Source organism: Tachypleus tridentatus, chromosome 12 (genome assembly GCF_004210375.1).
Source record: "Tachypleus tridentatus isolate NWPU-2018 chromosome 12, ASM421037v1, whole genome shotgun sequence".
In the NCBI taxonomy this organism is placed as follows: domain Eukaryota; kingdom Metazoa; phylum Arthropoda; class Merostomata; order Xiphosura; family Limulidae; genus Tachypleus; species Tachypleus tridentatus.
In genome coordinates this window covers 72,837,624-72,857,994 of record NC_134836.1, presented here as the reverse complement: position 1 = coordinate 72,857,994, position 20,371 = coordinate 72,837,624, and the positions used below count along the sequence as shown (strand labels likewise).

Below are 20,371 nucleotides of genomic sequence, written 5' to 3'. Positions count from 1 at the left end.
GTTGCTCTTCCTTGCCGTATTATTGTTTGTTTTTTTAATTTCACGCAAAGCTACTCGAGGGCTATCTGCGCTAGCCGTCCCTAATTTAGCAGTATAAGACTACAGGCAAGGCAGTTAATCATCCCCACCCACTGCCAACTGTTGGGCTACTCTTTTACCAGCGAATAGTGAGATTGATCGTGAAATTATAATGACGTCACGGCTATAGGGCGAGCATGTTTGGTGTGACGGGGATTCGAGCCCGCGATCCTCGTATTACGAATCGAGCGCCTTAATCACTTAGTTATGCCGGGCTACGTTATGAAGAAACTATATAGGCTCAAAACAAACGAACTGTTTTCAAAGATTAACAAAAAAGTAGGAAGTTATATAAAGTTTCGTATGAATCCACCCTTCCTTCTCTTTCTGTTTCAAGCTTGTCCGCAAGTTGACAGATAAATTTAACTTTAAAACCAATTAACTTTATAAACAAACATGGTCAAAAAATGTATTACCTTTCACTTGTTCCCGTAGAAGTTTATACCCAACATAGGAAAAACAATCCTTAAATAAATATCAACAACCTACAAATAGACATTATTTAACTATAAAAAATACGCCTTGGAATATCGTGAAATCATAATAATGACAAAAAGAAAACCACTTGGAACACAGTAATATCAAATAGAAGGGAAAACCCTTCAACAAAAAAAACAAAACACCCATTTAACACAGTAATGAAAAGAAAACCTTTGGTAATACAATAATGAATAATATATTAAATTACTCTCAAACAATGAAACTACATAGACAAAAGTGCCTTTAATCTATCTATGTATATATAATGATCCAAATGACTGTCTATCACGCTTTCTACCTCCTGAACTATTAATCATATACACACACACAACTTTCAGGAAAATTACTCATTTTTGCAATTCTTAGAATTATATCGACACGTCAGTCTTCGTATGTGCTGAATGGTCAATTTGCGGGACAAAAAAACACAATTACTTAAAGATAAAAAAGTTCCTTTTTGTGTGACAATTTCACAAACACATACACAAAACAGAACTTTCTCCATTTAATGGTTGAAAGAAATATTTGCTCGGCATGGCCAGGTGGTTAAGGCACTCGACTCGTAATCAGAGGGTCACGGGTTCGAATTCTTGTCACACCAAACATGCTCGTCCTTTCAGCAGTGGGGGGCGTTATAAGGTGATGGTCAATTCTACTATTTGTTGATAAAAGCCCAAGAGTTCGCGGTGTGTGGTGAAAACTAGCTGCCCTTCCTCTAATCTTACATTACTAAATTAGGGACGTGTAGCTTTGCGCGAAATTCAAAACCAACAAACAAATAAGTATTTTAAAAATCGAAGCATGAATGGAAAAAATGCACAAAAAGATGAACGTATATTGTATGCTATTCAGTTTATGTTTCATACATGATTCAATTGTAACACGTCAAACAAACGTGCGTCTATTCTTATAACAAAGACACAGGATGCTATCTGCAGTGTTCGGCAATGGGAAAAGACCCCCTGACCTGAGCATCGTAAATCCTAACGGGATTTCAAGTGAATTAAATATCTCGTCCCCTGCTGGTATAGAAATAAGTCTACGAATTTACGACGCAAAAATCAGGGGTTCGATTCCCCTTGGTGGACTCAGCGGTGAGCCTGATGTGTCTTTGCTGTAAGAAAACCCACACGTATTAAATATCCCTCCTTTGACATTTATTTTAGAAATAAAAACTATTCACTTTGGTAGCGATATTTCTTGTCTTTAGTAAAACGACAAGGAACGGAGACATCCAGTGGGGGAAAAAATAACAACTCCAAGTGGCTATTTAGCAGAGCGGAGTACTGTAATGTGCTGGGTTCATGTGTAGCTATTTTTGCCAACAGTCGGTTTTCTTTGATTAAAAATAAACATACAATATTTCATTATTGAAATAACACATGAAATGATATAAAATGGTTGTAAGTCGCTCACTATACAATCATATTGCATATTTACTCTCACCTAAGAGATTGGGTTAACTTCATATTTGTTATTTATTCATCAATATTTTTAGAAAACTAATGTTAAATTGTTTCAGCAGGTTTCTGTTGGTATATAAATGATACGTGAGACAAAAATAAACCATCTAACAAAAATCACAAATGCGAAAGTATAAATAAACTCTTTAATCAAGAAAACTACACATTAATTTTATTTATATATACGTATGTGAAAGTTTTGAAGGTTATGTGCGTGTTTCTCTATAGAACTACAGTAAAGAGCTATTTAACAATAGTCAAACAAACCTATAGTTGTAAGCTTGTCTAGCTATGCCGTTTTTTATTATGTACATCACTTTCCAAAACGGAGTGTGGTTTAGAACCTAGCGATTAATAATCGGTTCGTAATTGGTAGGTCCAAACGTGTTTAGTGCCACAATTTAACCTTTGTGGGCGTTATAACTGTGACCGTTGATCATAGGCGGCGGGTATAAATAATTGGTTACCCCCTTTCTCTCGCAAACAACAGTAATTGGCGCAGACGTTTAACTCACGTGATGTGTAATGTGGAGTACAGATTCAAATGTAAGTCGTTTCTTTTATCATACTCGTATCTGATACGTAGTTGCTAATTTGGTTAAAATGTTCGAGTGTAGGGGTTGTTCCTGGTGTTTAAAATATATTAACTTATCCGTGTACATAGTATATAAGATATTTTGCAGAGATAATCTGAAGGAGATTTACATTAACAGACCGAATATTTGAGTTGTGATCTTCTATCTCATTGGCTAAAAAGAAATAAGATCTGTACGAACAGTTTATACACAGTTGATACTGATATTACTAAGCCTAACATTTTAATGAAGGTATGTTAATAACAGACATATAAACACCAAATGGAATATGAAACCAAGAGAGGACAAGAGCAAAGTCTAAACGAACACTAACGAGTTTGTTTGTTTTGAGCTCAAAACTATATAATTAACTGTGTGTGCCCTCTGTCCGCTGTAGGAAACATTATATAATAATGTTGTTTTATTTTCTTTTTCTCTTCGTTTACTTTGTTACAGCATAATGTCGTTAAATTTATTAAAGTTTGTTTGTTTGTTTAGGAATTTCGCACAAAGCTACTCGAGGGCTATCTGTGCTAGCCGTCCCTAATTTAGCAGTGTAAGACTAGAGGGAAGGCAGCTAGTCATCACCACCCACCGCCAACTCTTGGGCTACTCTTTTACCAACGAATAGTGGGGATTGACCGTCACATTATACACCCCCCACGGCTGGGAGGGCGAGCATGTTTAGCGCGACGCGGGCGCGAACCCGCGACCCTCGGATTACGAGTCGCAAACTTATTAAATGTTAGACAGATTAAATTATTTAATCAACTACTTTGTTATGATACAACACTTCCGCAAATTTAAATACCGATAAAACTGTTAAACCAACAATATCATAACACTTTAGTAAATATAAATACCGATAAAACTGTTAAACCAACAATATTATAACACTTCCGTAAATCTAAATACAGTGTAGTATTTGTTATTCGTATCATTTCTTAGTTTTGTTTAATTACATATTGTTGATTTGAAAGTTCTAAAGCATAATGTAAACTAAACCTTCATTCTAGGACGTGCTCTCTAATACACTGGTATGAATTCTGTGTTTCTATAATGTACAGTTCTTAAACAATGCACTTGGATCTTTTGTTTTCAGAGTGTACTGTTCGTGTTATACGGTAGGATTAGTTATTTTGTTTGTTTGTTTGTAGGTTGTGTTGTTGTACTTTTATTATAGTACGACTAAATTTTTTTTTTGTTGAATTTCGCGCAAAGCTACTCGAGGATTATCTGCGCTAGCCGTTCCTAATTTAGCAGCGTAAGACTAGAGAGAAGGCAGCTAGTCATCACCACCCACCGCCAAATCTTGGGCTAATCTTTTACCAACGAATAGTGGGATTGACCGTCACATTATAATGCCCCCACGGCTGAAAAGGCGAGCATGTTTGGTGCGACGCGGATGCGAACCCGCGACCCTCAGATTAGGGGTCGCACGCTTTAACCCACTTGACCCTTATGACTAGAAAGAACCTTCCACTTTGTCATTTTACCACTTAATTTAAACTTTAGTAGTGAGTCTCGTGATACTGGGAACGATATTTAAATACGTTATGATTAGGTGATAACTTTAGAGTACAGTATAGTTGAACATATAGGTCGTCTGAATCAACCGCACACATCCTCAAAAAAAAAGGAAGAGAACATTTCTAGAAAACACCAACATATCGTTACCAAGCAGTAGGGTGCTGCATTGAATCATCTCTGTTTGTTTTCTTTGACACTTCAATCCGATTAGGAAAACGGCGGATGGAAAACTTACAGAGAAGTAAAAGGATAATGTATTTCCTAAATCCGTACGTTTCCGCACGAAACCTTTATCTGTAAGTCTGCGATGTACCGTGACTTAACCGTGTCGTTTTCTTAATGGAAAGCTATGTTTAAAACCTTAAAACATCAGCAGAATGTTTCGGCATTGTTGAAACTGAAACTCGTAACAACGATGAAATGAACTCTGTAAATATTGTCATTCGGTTCCCGTTGTTATCTAACGCCCTAGTGGGCGTTTTTAATTGGATACCTTGATATTACTCATCATGAATTAATTCTTTAATCTTAGTTGACATAAGTACATTTTAAATTATAGAGTGCGTTGTTACGAATGTTGTTAATGTAATATTAAATATAGTTCTGATTTAAAAAAAAGCTAACGTTCGCTGTCGGGTGTAACATGGCTTTGCCACGCAATCCTAAGATGTCCAATTTTAACACAAGAAAACTATAAAAAACATAGAAATGTATAAGACTTTCTGTGTCGCTGCTTGTGACCTTTTAAAAAAGTATATTTTTACCAAATCCTGTGTAAATTGACGTTAATACTGCTAAGTGATTACAAAAGAACAAAAACACAAAATTATGTTTTTTATAGTATTTTGACTGCTATAAATAAAAAAAAACTAGAAAAATCCCACACATTGACAGTAAAAAAATGTTGGACTTCTCTGTTTATCTTTCTACCAAATCGCATGTGTGTTGGTCAAAATATGTTTGTCGGCGTGTTGGGCACTTAAAACTATACATATCTTGTGTTTATTTTTGTCTTGATTGTTGTAAATATGACTGTACAGGAGCCCAAAATTTATATTTTTGGTTTGTTTCAGCTCTTTGACCTCATAAGTTGGATTTGCCCATTTTGAGTCTTTTTAGGAAGGATCAGAACTCAGAAAAATTTCGAGAATTTTGGTGAACTGTTTGGCCATATTTAGTATTTCGGATTTGAGGTAAATATGTATTTCTACATGGCTAACACCCTGACTAAAAATAAATAGAAAAATGGCGAACTTGCCCATTTTTAGTAAATATAGGAGGTGAACATGCCACAAAAACATTTTTTTAAATAATTATTCCACAAAATTTCGACCAACTTACATGGAATTTGGTACAAAGATTTTGGTTTTTTACAAGTCTTATACATATACATACAAAAATGTAGAATATGTCCTTTTTTGGTCATTTTGCAAGATCAAAAGGTTATATAAACCCATAATGTTAGGTGGTTTTATCAATCACTTAGCCTTGTTTCGGCCAATATACATGAAGTTTGGTACAAAGACACTTCACTACAGACAAAATACATCAGTAAAAATGTTGGACATGCCCATTTTTAGTAACTATGGGTGGGTGGAAGTGTCAAGATGCCACAAAAAGCATAATTTTAAATAACTACTCGTCGTATTTGGACCAATTTGTATGATATTTTGTACAAATAATACTTTTAACAGGTCCCAAACAGATGCCTGGACAATTTTGGAATGTTTATCTTTTTTCTCAGGTTTTTTTTTTAGCGAAGACAGTACGATTTAGGGTTTTTTTCATGAACTATTCATATGTGCGCCAACCAACTTAATAGAAATCCCATCCAGCGGTATAGACAGTGTTCGATTTATCTGTGTTTCTCACGATTATCTAATGTCAGAATTAACTCCATTGGAGTTGCGTGACCGAGACATGATGAGTTCGTTTGTTTAAAATTACAAGAGTAGCTTTTCTGGGGAGTATAAAAAATCAAAACTGCTTCTTTGGAAATGTTTTTGATTCTATAACTTAGAAAGTATCTATAAGTTAGGCCCGGCATGGCCAAGCGTGTTAAGGCGTGCAACTCATAATCTGGGGGTCGCAAGTTCGTATCCCCGTCACACCAAACATGCTCGCCCTTTCAGCCGTTGGGACGTTATAATGTGACGGTCAATCCCACTATTCGTTGGTAAAAGAGTAACTCAAGAGTTGGAGATGGTTGGTGATGACTAGCTGCTTTCCCTCTAGTCTTACACTGCTAAATTATGGACGGCTAGCGCAGATAACCCTCGTGTAGCTCTGCGCGATATTAAAATACAAACGAACTATTCTTGTCTGCCCGTAATAATGGGATATAGTAGTGGTACACCCATCGTCTCAAAGTACAGTGTGCAAGTTTTACGGCAATGGGATGTGAACACTCTGATTCACAACTAGCAATAGACCACAATCGTCTCAACTTAAATAGGATTAAAAGTTCTTATTTCTGTTAATTTAATAACACAAAAATTTGAATATTTTTATTTTTGCCAAACATTAAAAGCATTCTAGTTGGAATGTTAAAAACCTACTGATTGTGGGTTTTTAAGAATTAAATAGAAGATGTCTCAAGATTAAATACGAAAATAAAATATCCGAAAACAGAAAGTTCTAATATATTACAGAGAACCCTCTGACCTCCTCATCTGAAGATCATTTGATATTTGGGCCCGGCATGGCCAGGTGGGTTAAGGCGTGCGACTCGTAATCGCGTCCCTGTCGCGCCAAACATGCTCGCCCTTTTAGCTGTGGGGGCGTTATAATGTGACGGTCAATCCCACTATTTGGTGGTAAAAGAGTAGAATACTTCTCAACCCAAACGAGCCGTTTTTGCATATACATTTCTCAACAAGTGGGTTTCTCGACATCACTGATTACCTTTCCTCTAGTCTTACACTGCTAAATTAGGGACGGTTAGCGCAGATAGCCCTCGAGTAGCTTTTTGCGAAATTCAAAAAACAAAAACAAACAAGCAAACAAACATTTGATATTTGAATGTATTTATATATAATTTTATGTATGTCCCGTGCGTGTAAGTTGTCTTACAGTCTTATACCAAATTGCTGTAACAAGTTTTTCATATCTTATGTTTGCTGTATCCGTTAAAGCCTAACCTAAAACAGTAGTCTTTACGCCATAAATAATGAAATGTAGTAATTCATAAAAAAAGAAAGAAACTCGTGCAACGTTGCGCTTATAACGTGATGGTGCATGAACTTTGCCGTAGCCACTGTACAACGTTGTTTATACTAATACGATATATTTATATTATAATAAATATTTCCTACTTATACCTTCAATACACTTCTCTACTTTTAAATACAAACGGCCATCTTGTCATGATTGGATTTTTTTATACAATTCATGGCACGATCATCGGTATAGTAGTGTTGATGTATAAATAATATTTATAAATTATTATACAAATGTATCTGAAATTATTAGGGTTTCCCTGACTGCTGATCCTTATCAAATCGTTCCCTTGTTTCAGACATGTAGCTCCACCTCCTCGCGTAGTAGGTGATGACGTAATTGCGTTGCTTGGTGTCCACAGTTCGTCGTTCCTAACAAGTAGATGACAACCGATTGCGAAGTAAGACGAAGCTTTATAGAAATCAGTGTGTGAGAACGTTATGAACAGAGAAGGGAAGTGACATGGTTAATTTCAGTCAACGCTGCAGTGACGAATTAGCTCATATTGCAGGAAATAATTATTAAGGAGATAGTGATATATATTTTATTAAATTAACATAACCAAGTTTGACTTCAACGTTTCTTAGCGTTTTTCCAGTCAAGGCCAAAACATTTATAATGAAGAGTTTTGATTCACCGGGGGTCGTCACACCGCTTGACATGCACGTGTTGTATTTATTGTAAACAATGTTGGAGAGGGTATGCATGACTTCTCAAGACGAGATTTTGGACTTTTATAAGTTCGTATGCAGAGCATTAAGTAGTTGTCATTCCTCTAGTAAAGCAGTAATGTAACGTTGTCACAAGAAGAGAAAGCGTTATCGTAGTGGTCAATCAACTAGCAGGTCAAAAGTCACGTATTTGAACTTCTAGGTCAGTGAAAGTACCGCACTATTGCTAGGACACTTAGTGAAAAGAAACAAACCAACAATGGCAAACGTGTCTTTGGAGTCGTTCTTTTTACACCTCGTGAACAAAGTGGAAAATATCCGCTCAAACTTCAACAAGAAAAAAACTATGAAAGAAGAGGTTCGAACCCTGGAGTTTTGGCGATCCATTATAGCCGAGTGTTTGGCAACTTTCTTTTACGTGTTCTTACTATGTGGAGCCCACATATCATGGCCAAACGTTGAACGCACCAACATACTGGTTAAATCATTCACCAGTGGCCTGGCTATCGCCACACTCGTCCAGTGCTTCGGCCACATTTCAGGAGCTCATGTTAACCCAGCAGTGACACTTGCGATGGTCTTAACCCAGAAGATTACCCCACTCAGGGCAGTTCTTTACGTAACCTCGCAATGTGGTGGAGCCATAGCTGGCGCAGCCCTCCTGTACGGGTAAGTTTCTGAAAAAAACTGATGTAATAGCTCTGTTGTCATCTGATGAAAAGAGGTAGACACGTTGTTTGAATTAAACTTCTATTAAAAGTCACTTGTAGTGTTCAAACGTTTATAAAAAAAAAAAGTACTTCTTGAAATGAAAAATTACCTAACGTTAAAGCTTCAGATATGAATCACGTGTTTATATCTTTTGACATGTTTGATTTATGTTAAATTAAAGACTGTGAGAAACTGGTGTTCTTTTACTAACAAGAATAGTTTTTTACAGAAAGTCTTATACGACCATCACAGTTTATCTCATAGCATTAGACAGGGGTTTATGGGTTATATATTACAGTGGTAAATTTCGGTGGTCAGTTGGCCAGTTAAAAGATAAAACTTAATATTCCGTGAGAAAGTTTTAAGCGTAGTGCAAATATTTTACTGTGAAACAACGTAAGTTTCAATTTATTATTTAGTTTCTCACTATTCTGTTCAATAAAAAGCGAAATGCATTCTACACGATCACTTTTGAAGTTCTAATTTGTCACACAACACGTGATTAGACTGTGTATTAGAGCTCTGGATTTCGGAGTTGGCGATCCGGGTTGATATGACAATATATTCCTTACTATTCAAGTTGTTGGTCTCGTTTGTCGAATTTCGTGCAAAGCTACTTTTTGCGTTAACCGTTCTTAAAGGAGAATTTTCAACAAATTTAATAATTGCCTTAGAAACTGTACTTTGGTTAGGTATAATTCCTGTGTAGTTGCCATATTTTTAAACACTTTAGTTTTTGAGTAAAAAATAAAACAAAATATGCGGGTTCTCGAACTCAAGTTCCTCTCGGTCGTTCGGCTGTTTCCGTGACGTTTTACAACTATGACGTAATAGTTGCCAAACACACTTCGTTGCGCACCGACCATTTTGTTCCTTTCAGTGCTGGTGGTTTATGTAAATCTATCGGTGCTTTTTTCGGATTACATACTTTGTGAGACTATTTTTTGTCTTGATATTGCTACTTTATCTTTGTTTCATGATAACATGGTTTTGCGTTGCTTATATTTGTAAAAACGGTTTGGCCTCGGGCAATAGCTTCTTTTCGTTTCCGTGCAAGGAGAAGGAACCGGCAAGGTGGCGACAGTGGGTGCGGATGGTCAATAGGAAGAACTGGACTCCTTCACACCATGCAAAGCTTTGTTAAGATCACTTTGAACGCTCATGTTTTGTGTCGGATCCCACTGTTTTGAATTCCGTGGGTTTCAAGTAGGATCATAGTTTTGGATAAACAGTTTCTTTAATTGTAGGTTAAACTCAAATATACTATTTTATGTTTAACTGCATCTTGAACAATACACACTCGTGACTTGGCTCCTCATCATTCAAGTCAACAAATTCATAGTATGATGCTTCCAAGACATCGATATTCAGGCAATTTCCATCAAAGCCTCGAGTCTGGGTAATGTACTCTTCATCTTGTAATCGGTTTGACACCTTGTCGTATGAGCGACAATAAACGCATTTTCTCCTGGTTGGCATCTGCTTGCATAAACCACACCTACACCTTGCACAAACATACGGTATATGTCATATAAGTTATACATTTAATATTTACCATAAATGTATAATTGAAATTCATTTTGTTATGAGTCATAAATACACGGTACAATGATTGTGGAATGAGCGAGTATTAGTTACCATGGTCGGCAAAGTATAAACAAATAAAACTCAGTCTGTGATACCAATAATTTATAAACACCAGACAGGTTTCGAGATGCTTAAAATTGCACGTGAAATAATACAGACCATATTTGTTGTCATGACTTAGGCTTACCATTCTTCCAATGGAGGTATGATCGACTCGCAACCGGCCTGGGCTCTATCAGTATCACTCACAGTTCCGCTACTCTCGCTCGTGGAACTGTCCTTATCACTAGAACTTGTCAGATCCGTGTCAAAAGTAACTGTCCTAGGTTCGTTCAGAGTAGGTTCGAATTGATATGGCGCTACTCGATACTGTTCAGAACACAAAGTCAAAACAGACTCCGCCTCTGTTTCTCCGTATGCACTGGCCATGTTTATTTACATTTAACGCGCTAGCGTTGGCGGTTTGTTTGGCAACTATTACGTCACAGTACTTTTCCTAGCAGCAAACGTTAAAACTAAAACGTTCGGATTGCCGCTCAGAAAGGACTCTTTCTGCACTGAGTTCTACGTTTCATTTATTAGCACATAATTTTTATAAAAAATGTGAACCTGCAAAATTAATCTGTATGAGTAGTTCTTTTGACTGCAAAGTTTTCTTTTTTCTGTAAAATTCATCTTTTCTTAGAATTGAAACAGACTGTCAACATCACCCAACGCCATCTCGTGGGCTACGTTAATCAAACAGTATAATTTTACCGTCACCGTTATAACGCACCCACGGCCCCAAAAGGCCAGTAGTCCAGAATTAGGAACAACTTAACATCTTTACCATAGTAACAAAATTTCTTCAAAATCTTAACATTTTGGACACATGTGGAGTCATTTGGCTAAAACAAAACTAAGGTATGTAAAAACTGGAAGATTTGTTACGTCCCAAAATAGTTTGCTTTTTTTTTTTTAACAGAGAGATACAAACCGGACGTACTGTTGCCAGAACTTTAAGGTTTGTTTTAAATTTGTGATTATGAACTGTCAGTTGCTGTAGTTGTTTTTTATCAAAGCCGCTCAACTCCATCTATCCATCAAAAGCCTATGGTATACTATGCTTTATGTTTAACCTTGTTTTATCTACGTTATGAAAATGATAAAATGTATCTTATCTAAACTATTTTATGGTCAAAAACACGGGAACGAGATTATATATACTTTGAAGTGGTATACAATGATAACAACGGTTGTGTAACTTAATCCAGTTCATTGCAGTATATAGAATGATTTTTTTATATAGACGTAATTACAGTAAGGAAAAAAACCAGGCCTATTCAGTTCTATTGTATCCTGTTTTTAATCTACAATCTGTGTTTGAATTTAGAGTGAGTATCTGTTGAATTTAAGACGTTACAAACGATTGTTTAACCTCCTAAGTAGGCTTAATTTGTTATAATATCTTTAACGCGAGGGTTTGACCATGTGGTACAGATTTGATTTCGGTCTGTCTGTTTGTAATTAAGTACAACGATACACGATGAGCTATCTGTGCTCTGTTTACCACTGGCATCAAAACCCGGTTTACAGTGTTGAAAGTCCGCAGACATGCATGCCGCTGTGTCACTCGAGGTGCTTGGATTTCGGAGCTGGGTTAACACAAAAATATTCCTTGCACTTTAAGCTATAGGTGTGTTATAAGAGTGACTGTAAATTCCATAACTTGGATGTTAGGATGTAAGTATTGTAAAGTATTGTTTATTGACTGTCTTTCCCCAGTTTAGTTATTCAACATTAAGAAAGGCCTCAGTAGCTTTGCCGCAAATATAATAATAATTTATTTCAATTCCGGTTGTCTTATTTAATATTATTTTTTCGGATTTTCTATAAACAACTCATGTCTCTCTCTCTCTAGCTCTAACTATGTAAACAATGTTTAAATTTTGTTGATTTTTTAAATTTTTGACATAAATCTTGATATATTTATAATGTTCTATAATGTTCTAGTTTAATTAAACTGTAACTCCTTTATTTAGATAAAATTAAAATATAACTCCTTTCCTTCAGTTAAACTGTAATTCCTTCCTTCTTTAGTTAAACTGTAATTGTTTCCTTCGTTAGTTAAACTGTAATTGTTTCCTTCGTTAGTTAAACTGTAATTCTTTCCTTCTTTAGCTAAACTGTAATTATTTCCTTCTTTAGTTAAACTGTAATTTCTTCCTTCTTTAGCTAAACTGTAATTCCTTCCTTCTCTAGTTAAACTGTAATTCTTTCCTTCTTTAGTTAAACTATAATTCTTTCCTTCGTGATTCTGGTCTGTTATTTGATTAACTGCGGAAATGTTATTACATATAGTTGTATGTGTTACTAAACATTCATTTTTAACACTAGTGTGAGAATAAAAGGGTTAATAATACTGGCTTTGAGGATTCGTGGTTCGTGCCATGCTACCTCAAAAACACACTCCTCAATTTGGAGCAGTGAGTGCGGTAGAAAAGCTGCAATAAAAATCACATTATTTGATTAGAGTAGCCTATTAATTGACAGTTGGTGTTGCTGATTAGCTACCTTCACTCTGAAGTGCATTAGATTCGTCATCATGAATGTGCTAACCAATAAAGAAACAAACAAAAAAAAACAAAGCCGAGCCAATGCTATTCCGATTGTTATGGACGAGACATAAGTAAAACAGTGAACTCGTCAAGATGGCGGAACAAATATACCAACAGAATCTTCTTAAAATATCGTGTAACAATGTTTCAGAAACGTTTTTTTATGGTTTTATTTACAACAGCACTGTTCGCATTATAATTTCCTAGTCACACCACCAGGGTTATTCCTGGAAATAAATGTTGGATTGTTTTCACATCTTCTGCGAAAAATAAAATAAATAAGGAGGGTTAATTAGTGCCATACTGATGTTTGATGGCGTCTTGTGGAAAGTACCTCTCGCGCTACAAGCGCTACGGCCCTGGGCCTAACGGATTGTTCGCCATATTGGGAATACTAACTTGCCGTTTCCAGGTCGTTCTGCTCACTAGCGATATGGCGATAAGTCTACAGAACTGCGACTCTAAAATCCGGGTTTCAGTATCCGCGTGGGCAGAGCACAGCTAGTCCATTCTGTAGTGATACGTCATCACAATCATCTGCTGAAATAGAACATCCAGAAAATGTTTTGGCAAATCGGACTATTTCTTGCTTGTAAGTTCGCAGTTAGGGCCTGCTATGTGCATTTAGCACTAATTGTAACGTTTCGCGAAGTTCTCAAATAAACAGTCCAAAAAATACGAGAAAAGAATTACATTCTTTTACTTTTATAATTTTTTAAGGGAAACTCACGAATGTTTTACAGAAGTATTGTAGAACGAAAAGCTAAATTTCGTGTTGGTGTATCTAATGGCTTAAAATAATAAATATCAGACCAAATTGAGTAATTCGAGATAATCTTATGATGAAGTATTATAAAGGTAGCCAGCTGCTATCAAAGCATCGTTCAACGGTTGTATTTTAATTTGAACATTCCTCGTTTTACCACTATAGTCCAGAACCTGTTCGACTTGTTTTCTTTTCCTTTTCTTTTTTATGTTCAAGTGAAAATAATTATCGCGCACGTGCATTAAGTTAGTGAAGTTAACAAAAACAAAAGCAAACTTGTATTTAAGCTCTATAATATAAATATGGTAATTGTTTTATGGCTATAAAGTTTGCTTCTGTTAAATTATATTTAATACATAGAGGAATGAAACTTTAATTGTTCGTGTGTTATTTTAACACATAGATAAAACGCAGTTTTAACGGGTGCTTTACGTCTATTGGGTGCGTTCGTGCGTGCTTCAGTTGAGTTTATATCGATATTTATTTGTCTTCTGGGTTTTGTTTGTTTGTTTTTCTTTTACTACGAAGCTACGAAATAGGCTACCTGCGCTCTGTTCACTATGGAGGAATCGAACCCCGGATTTTAGCGCTGTAAATCCTTAAACATACCGCTGAGCCACTGGAGGTCTTATTCTGTGAGATTAAAGTATTAAACCTTGCTAACACATTAGAACTTTAATTCACATATATTCTCCAGAGATGACCGGTACTAAAACTGTAAACAAACAAAAGATTGGTCATTCACAGACAGTTTACCTACAGCTGTACTTACATGTTTTGTAGGTAATCACAAAACTACTAAACCATGGGTTTATTTGTGCTGTGTCCTCTATGAGTGTGTGTGTATTTTCTTATAGCAAAACAACATCGGACTATTTGCTGACCCCACCGAGAGGAATCTAACCCCTGATTTTTGCTTTGTAAATCCGTATACTTACCGCTGTACTAGCTGTGAGCGCCCTCTACGACTATCGAACCCCAGTTTTTAATGTTATAAGCCTTCAACTTTACCGATGAACCACTAGGGCTTAACGATATATACATGTTGTGTAATATGCTTGTAACTAATTATTTAGTGTTATTATCCTATATATTGGTGAAATACCAGAACTGTTACAACACTAAAATCAGGGGTTCGATTCCTCTCGGTGGACTGAGCAGGTAGCCCGATGTGGCTTCGCTATAAGAAAAATACACACACACTCACACACCAGAACCGTGAATACCAGCATTTTATAAATATATTAGAATTATTCAAGAAGTTAATAACATTTTCCTCGTACGGAAATAATTTATTAATTTGATTACACATATCAATCAGACAAAAGGAAAAAGTGTAAGCTAGTTCGTTTTGTTTGTCTTTATTGTTCTAATAGATGTTTATTTGTTATTCTTATTAGCCGCGGCATTTTGGCTTGTAGAACGTCTCTGAAATTTTTGTTTTTTCGGTGCAAACGTTTAGCTCATAACTCCGTCATCTCGTGGCCGATCTGATATCTAATCACAATTTTGGACTCTGAAGGTCAAACCCTTTTGATTGACAAATTGGACCACGCCCAAGGTCTTATAGATTAAGTTACTCTAGTTCCCTCCAAAATAATTTCAATTTGAGGGTAGGCTGATGAGTAATAAACTGGAATTCGTGATGACGAGAAACCCTCTTGAAGTAAAACTGTATCGCAAGACGGCTGGTATGGGTAATAAAACTTTGATAAAAATAAAGTAGAGAACAACGTTTAGACCTTCTTAGGTCATCTTCGGGTTAACAAAGAGAGTTTGCGACTGACCGTTGCCGGGCACATATCTTAGGGACGAGAGTGTAAACGGATACAGGATTGTAGGGGGCGTTGCAGTATATATTAGGTTATTAATTAGTATAGGTATAAAGGTTTGACTTTATGTCGGTTTAATTTCGGTTTGAGTCGTTGCATAAGTAGGGCTTTTTTAATTTTGCGTTTGTTTACATTTGTTTCCCTACTTAGTAGCTGGATGTTTTATATAGTTATGTTGTGTTTATTTGATTTGCAGTGTTTTAAAACTGTGAAGAGTTTTGTTGTCGTTGTTGTTCTTTGAATCTGGTTTCCATTTTTCTACTTGTTTCTCCAATATAGAAGTCGTGGCAGTTGTGGCATCGTATTTTATAAAATATCTTGGTGTTGTGTTTGTCAGTGTAGTTTTTACATAATATGAACTTTAATTTTATACCTGGTTTTTGAACAGATTTGGTGTTCACTAGAATGTTGTGTTTTCTTATAAGATTTTCCAAATGTTGGTTATTTTTTCGCTGATGTCGGGAACATGTGGTATGCAGTAACGTAAAGTTTTGTAGTTTGTTGTATCTTGAGATTTATTGTATAATTTATGTGTAATTTTTACCACGGTTTTTGGAGGAAATTTCTTGATGTTGATGAAGTATTGTTTTATCGGCTGAGCACAGTTTTATGGCTGTGTTTATTTGGTTTCTTAATATGTTGAGTTTTTGTTTTGTTTCATGTGGTGAGTCCCATTATACGAGAGCTCCAAGCTTGGTATTGCTGGCGCAAGAAACAAAAAGGTCTCATAGATCAACTTACTCTATTCCTGCCTAAAATACTTTCCAATACCGCGGCTATTGAGAATTCAATTTTGTTTACTTTTAAGTCAAACGCGCTAATACTTGCAACTGGACAAGTCTCGCACAGTAGAGGGCGGGACAGTCTGTTATTAACACCTTTACGATAATGCTACTAGAAGGTGAAAGTGGACTCACTTTGTTCATGTACGAGATAAAATGAAGGTATAACGAACATAGTACTTTAGAAACGACTAAGAAGTTTCGTAAGCAAAAATCATAGGCCTTAAACTTTTCTCAGTTACCTGTACTAAGCGTGGTAAAAAGACGCCACCTTGGTTGTCCGAAGAGAAAGTGTACACGAATATCTCCAGTGTAGTAATTACAAGAATTATACAGATTAATTATAATACCTAAATGTAAAGATGAGAAAGAAGGAAAGAACAAACCGAGCAGTTTCTAAATGTTTGTTTATTGTTCATTTAAATACGCGCACCAAACTTAGATTAGAAGTCAGAGAAATAAGTAAAATATAAATTTTTATTAACAAAATGAACGCTTATGTTATATTTAATGCTGCAAAGAACTCGTATGCTATTTGAAATTGGTAAAGAAATACACACCGCAATGAGTTTAAAAGCACACGGCCTGGCGTGGTCTCGTGAATAGAGCGCTTCACTGGCAATTTGAGAATTATGGATTCGAATCCTTTATCACACCAAACATGATCACCCTTTCAGCCGTAGAGGAGTTATAGTGTTATAGTCAATTTTACTATTCAATCTACTTAACCGGGTCTCTGTTGTAAACAAAATACACTTGTCCACAAACTTTATTGTAATCACTTCCCCACACTAAAATCCAAGAACATGAAACTTAAAATAAATATTCTACGGTACCTAAAAATACGCCAAACATTGTTGTGAATCGTTTTTATTCAGGAAATTCAACCTGTTAAATATTTTCACTAACTTTGAAAGTGGAAGGGGTGAAATTAATACTTCCATTTTATGTGTTGTTAAAGAAAACGGAAGTTATTTCCTGTACTCCAACTCCAATGTAAAGAATATATATAGGCCTAGCATAGTCAGATAGATTAAGGCGGTCGACTCATAATTTGAGGATCGCGAGTTCGAATCCCCGTCGCACCAAACATGCTCGCGCTTTCAGCCGTGTGGGCGTTATAATATGACGGTTAATTCCACTATTCGTTGGTAAAAGAGTAGCCCAACAATTGGCGGTGGGTGGTGATGACTAGCTGCCTTCCTTCTATTCTTACACTGCTAAATTAGGGACGTGTAGCTTTGCGCGAAATTCAAAACAAACAAACAAAGTATATATATGCTGATGAAGCCTTATTCAAAAAATATTCGTGAACAGTTAATTAAACATATTTTCAGCATTTTCATTCGCAAAATAAGACTAGTAAGAAGTCAAGAATCTTGGGTCGTACTATTAAACTAACAACAAACCTTGTTACTCTCCAAACAGTACGTTTCTTCATACTTTAACTGCAATTCTCAATAATTTCTTTAAAAAAAATTCGCGTCTTATAAACCTTATTCACACTTCTTTCTTTTTCATACATCGACTAAACACTAAGTTTTATGTATTTAGTGCCAACGATACAAAAGATACTCTGTGTTAAGCCTTTAAAAATTACTGCAAGAAATATCAGACCATTAATCTTCCTTAGGATGTTGATGGTTTGACTTTTATTAAGTGAGCTGTTACTGAATGACGATGGCGCAGTTAGTCCAGTTGCTTTGTGCCAATAAACACTAAACTGACTGACGTGAATTACGGATTCCTCTCAGACTTCATGATACTGAATGGCAGTGTTAAGAACAGCGTAGTTCTATTTGATATCATTGCACTTCTACTGTGGCTCTCAACTCTACCTTTAGTTAAGTGCTTCACGTTTTTACCTGTCGTACACATAGTACATTTTGCTGTAACCCAGTCTCTATACTCTGTTTTTAACGGTTGCTGGTGAAGTTTCTTGTTAGCGAATCACAGTTGCCTATTTGAAAACTTTACAGTTACTATAACATTACCAATAAAAGCTTTAAACGTTATACACATGGAAATAAATGGAGGTGTGTATGTAGCACGTAAAATAAAAACCTTCTTCGGGCGGCTAACGATAATAATAACAAGTAACACTAAAATTACCTTCACGGAAAATGACAAAGGATAAATTTAAAGCTATAATTTATTCTTGAAATATTACTGGCTTATAAAGTGGAGCCATTTAAGTAATTAATAACCTCCAGAAGTTTTTTATACTTCATAAAGTAGAGGATATTTATTGTTTATAAATTTATATTTTATAAATTATAAAATTTCTTTATTTTACAAAGTACAAACTGTTAGAATTATTAATTATTTCAAATGCTTCCATTTGTACTTACTTCTTACATAGGATTCCATGTTTTTATAGAATTAAATAACAGCTGGTTGAAACGATTTTCAAACAGTGATTTTATACAACTGAAGTCGTAAACTGGTATCGTACAGTCTCGTTTTATTTTCTAACACGTAAATCTAAACAGTATTCAACAGATATGCTTCATGTGTTTCTAAAAATCTTTATGTGTTGAAATATTATTATTATTTTGGTGTGGAATATTGTAATGACATTTTTGTCTACAAGGTTTATTATCATTTACTGTTGTATGCAACACCATGAACTTATAGTATCTTCTCCACGTGGCACGTTTTATTGTTGTATCTTAACACTTGATCTTACGTTATCTTCTCCACGTGGCACGTTTTATTGTTGTATATTAACACTTGATCTTACGTTATCTTCTCCACGTGGCACGTTTTATTGTTGTATCTTAACACTTGATCTTACGTTATCTTCTCCACGTGGCACGTTTTATTGTTGTATATTAACACTTGATCTTAAGTTATCTTCTCAACGTGGCACGTTTTATTGTTGTATATTAACGCTTGTTCTTATATTATCCTCATCATATTGCAATATACATGTAATAGGATTTACTTAAATAAGTGAAGGTATTAACAGGGACAACTCTCAATGTTAAATTAAATGAAAAAATGTGCTATGAAACAAAATCACATAACACTTGAGTTACAATAACGTTAGGAACAAATACACACATTTCAAGTAATACTTGTTGACAAAGACGAACCTCGTGTAACGCGTTCGAATACTGTTAGTGAAAATGAGTCGAGATAATTATCTACCCTCAGAACAAATTCAACTAACAATAGAAGTAAAAGAATTTAGTTGTTGAAAAACTAGAAGTCGTGCAACTTTGTAAATTATGAAAAATAAATAATTTGTCCTAATCGTTTTGACTGCCACATCCTTGTATGTGGTTCAGAAAGTCCTGACTCAAGATCACATGGATGACAGAACTTACATAGGTAAATTTCTCATAGGACGGGCCCTGGCATGGCCTGGTAGTTACGGCGTTTGACTCTCAATCTAGGAGCCACGGATGCGAACCCTCGCAATTTCAGCTATGGGGGCGTTATTATGATACGGCCAGTATCACTTTTCGTTGGTAAAGGAATAGCCCAAGAGTTAAAATGGTTGTTGTTTACTAGCTGCTTTCCCTCTATTCTGTCACTGTTTAGTTAGAGATGGCTAGTGCAGATAGCCCTCGAGTAGCTTTGCGCAGAATTCAACAAAACACAAAAACTCATAGACCGGTGTTTTTATCTTTCAATTTTTAAAGTTTCTCAACATGTCTCGTGTGTTTCTCAAATTTGTGTAACGGATCCAACTAGATTTTCCCCTTATTTTAGTTCTACAGATAAAAGCAGATTAAAAGCCTTTTCTCTAGTTCTCCGATAATGTCCGACTAGTGAAGCAGAATCTTATAAACATCTGAGAAACCGTCTCAAATTACTCAGGATTTGAAATTTTCTCTGAGCAATCCACCTGAGTGCTTTATTGTATTAGAATGCTGAGTTAATGTGAAGTATTGTGTTTTTCAATGATTGTGACAACGAGAAGGAAGGTGGCACCACGAACATATAGGAAGAACATTTAATTATGAATGAAATTAGTGAATCAAAGTATAAAGAAGTCCCAGTATAGCTAGACGGTGAGGGTCGCGGGTTCGAATTCCCCTCAAACCAAACATATTCGTCTTTTTAGGCTTT

General features: G+C 35.6%; 1 protein-coding gene across 1 annotated transcript in view; it reads left to right on the top strand.

Moving 5' to 3' along the window:
* Positions 1–7,706: 7,706 nt before the first annotated feature.
* LOC143233589 (aquaporin AQPAe.a-like) overlaps positions 7,707–20,371 on the top strand; it is a 73,132-nt gene continuing 60,467 nt past the window's right edge. Inside the window, exon 1 of the mRNA XM_076469961.1 lies at positions 7,707–8,685. Coding sequence (XP_076326076.1) covers positions 8,276–8,685 — 410 coding nt within the window. The 5' untranslated portion in view covers positions 7,707–8,275. The remainder of the gene's footprint in view (positions 8,686–20,371) is intronic.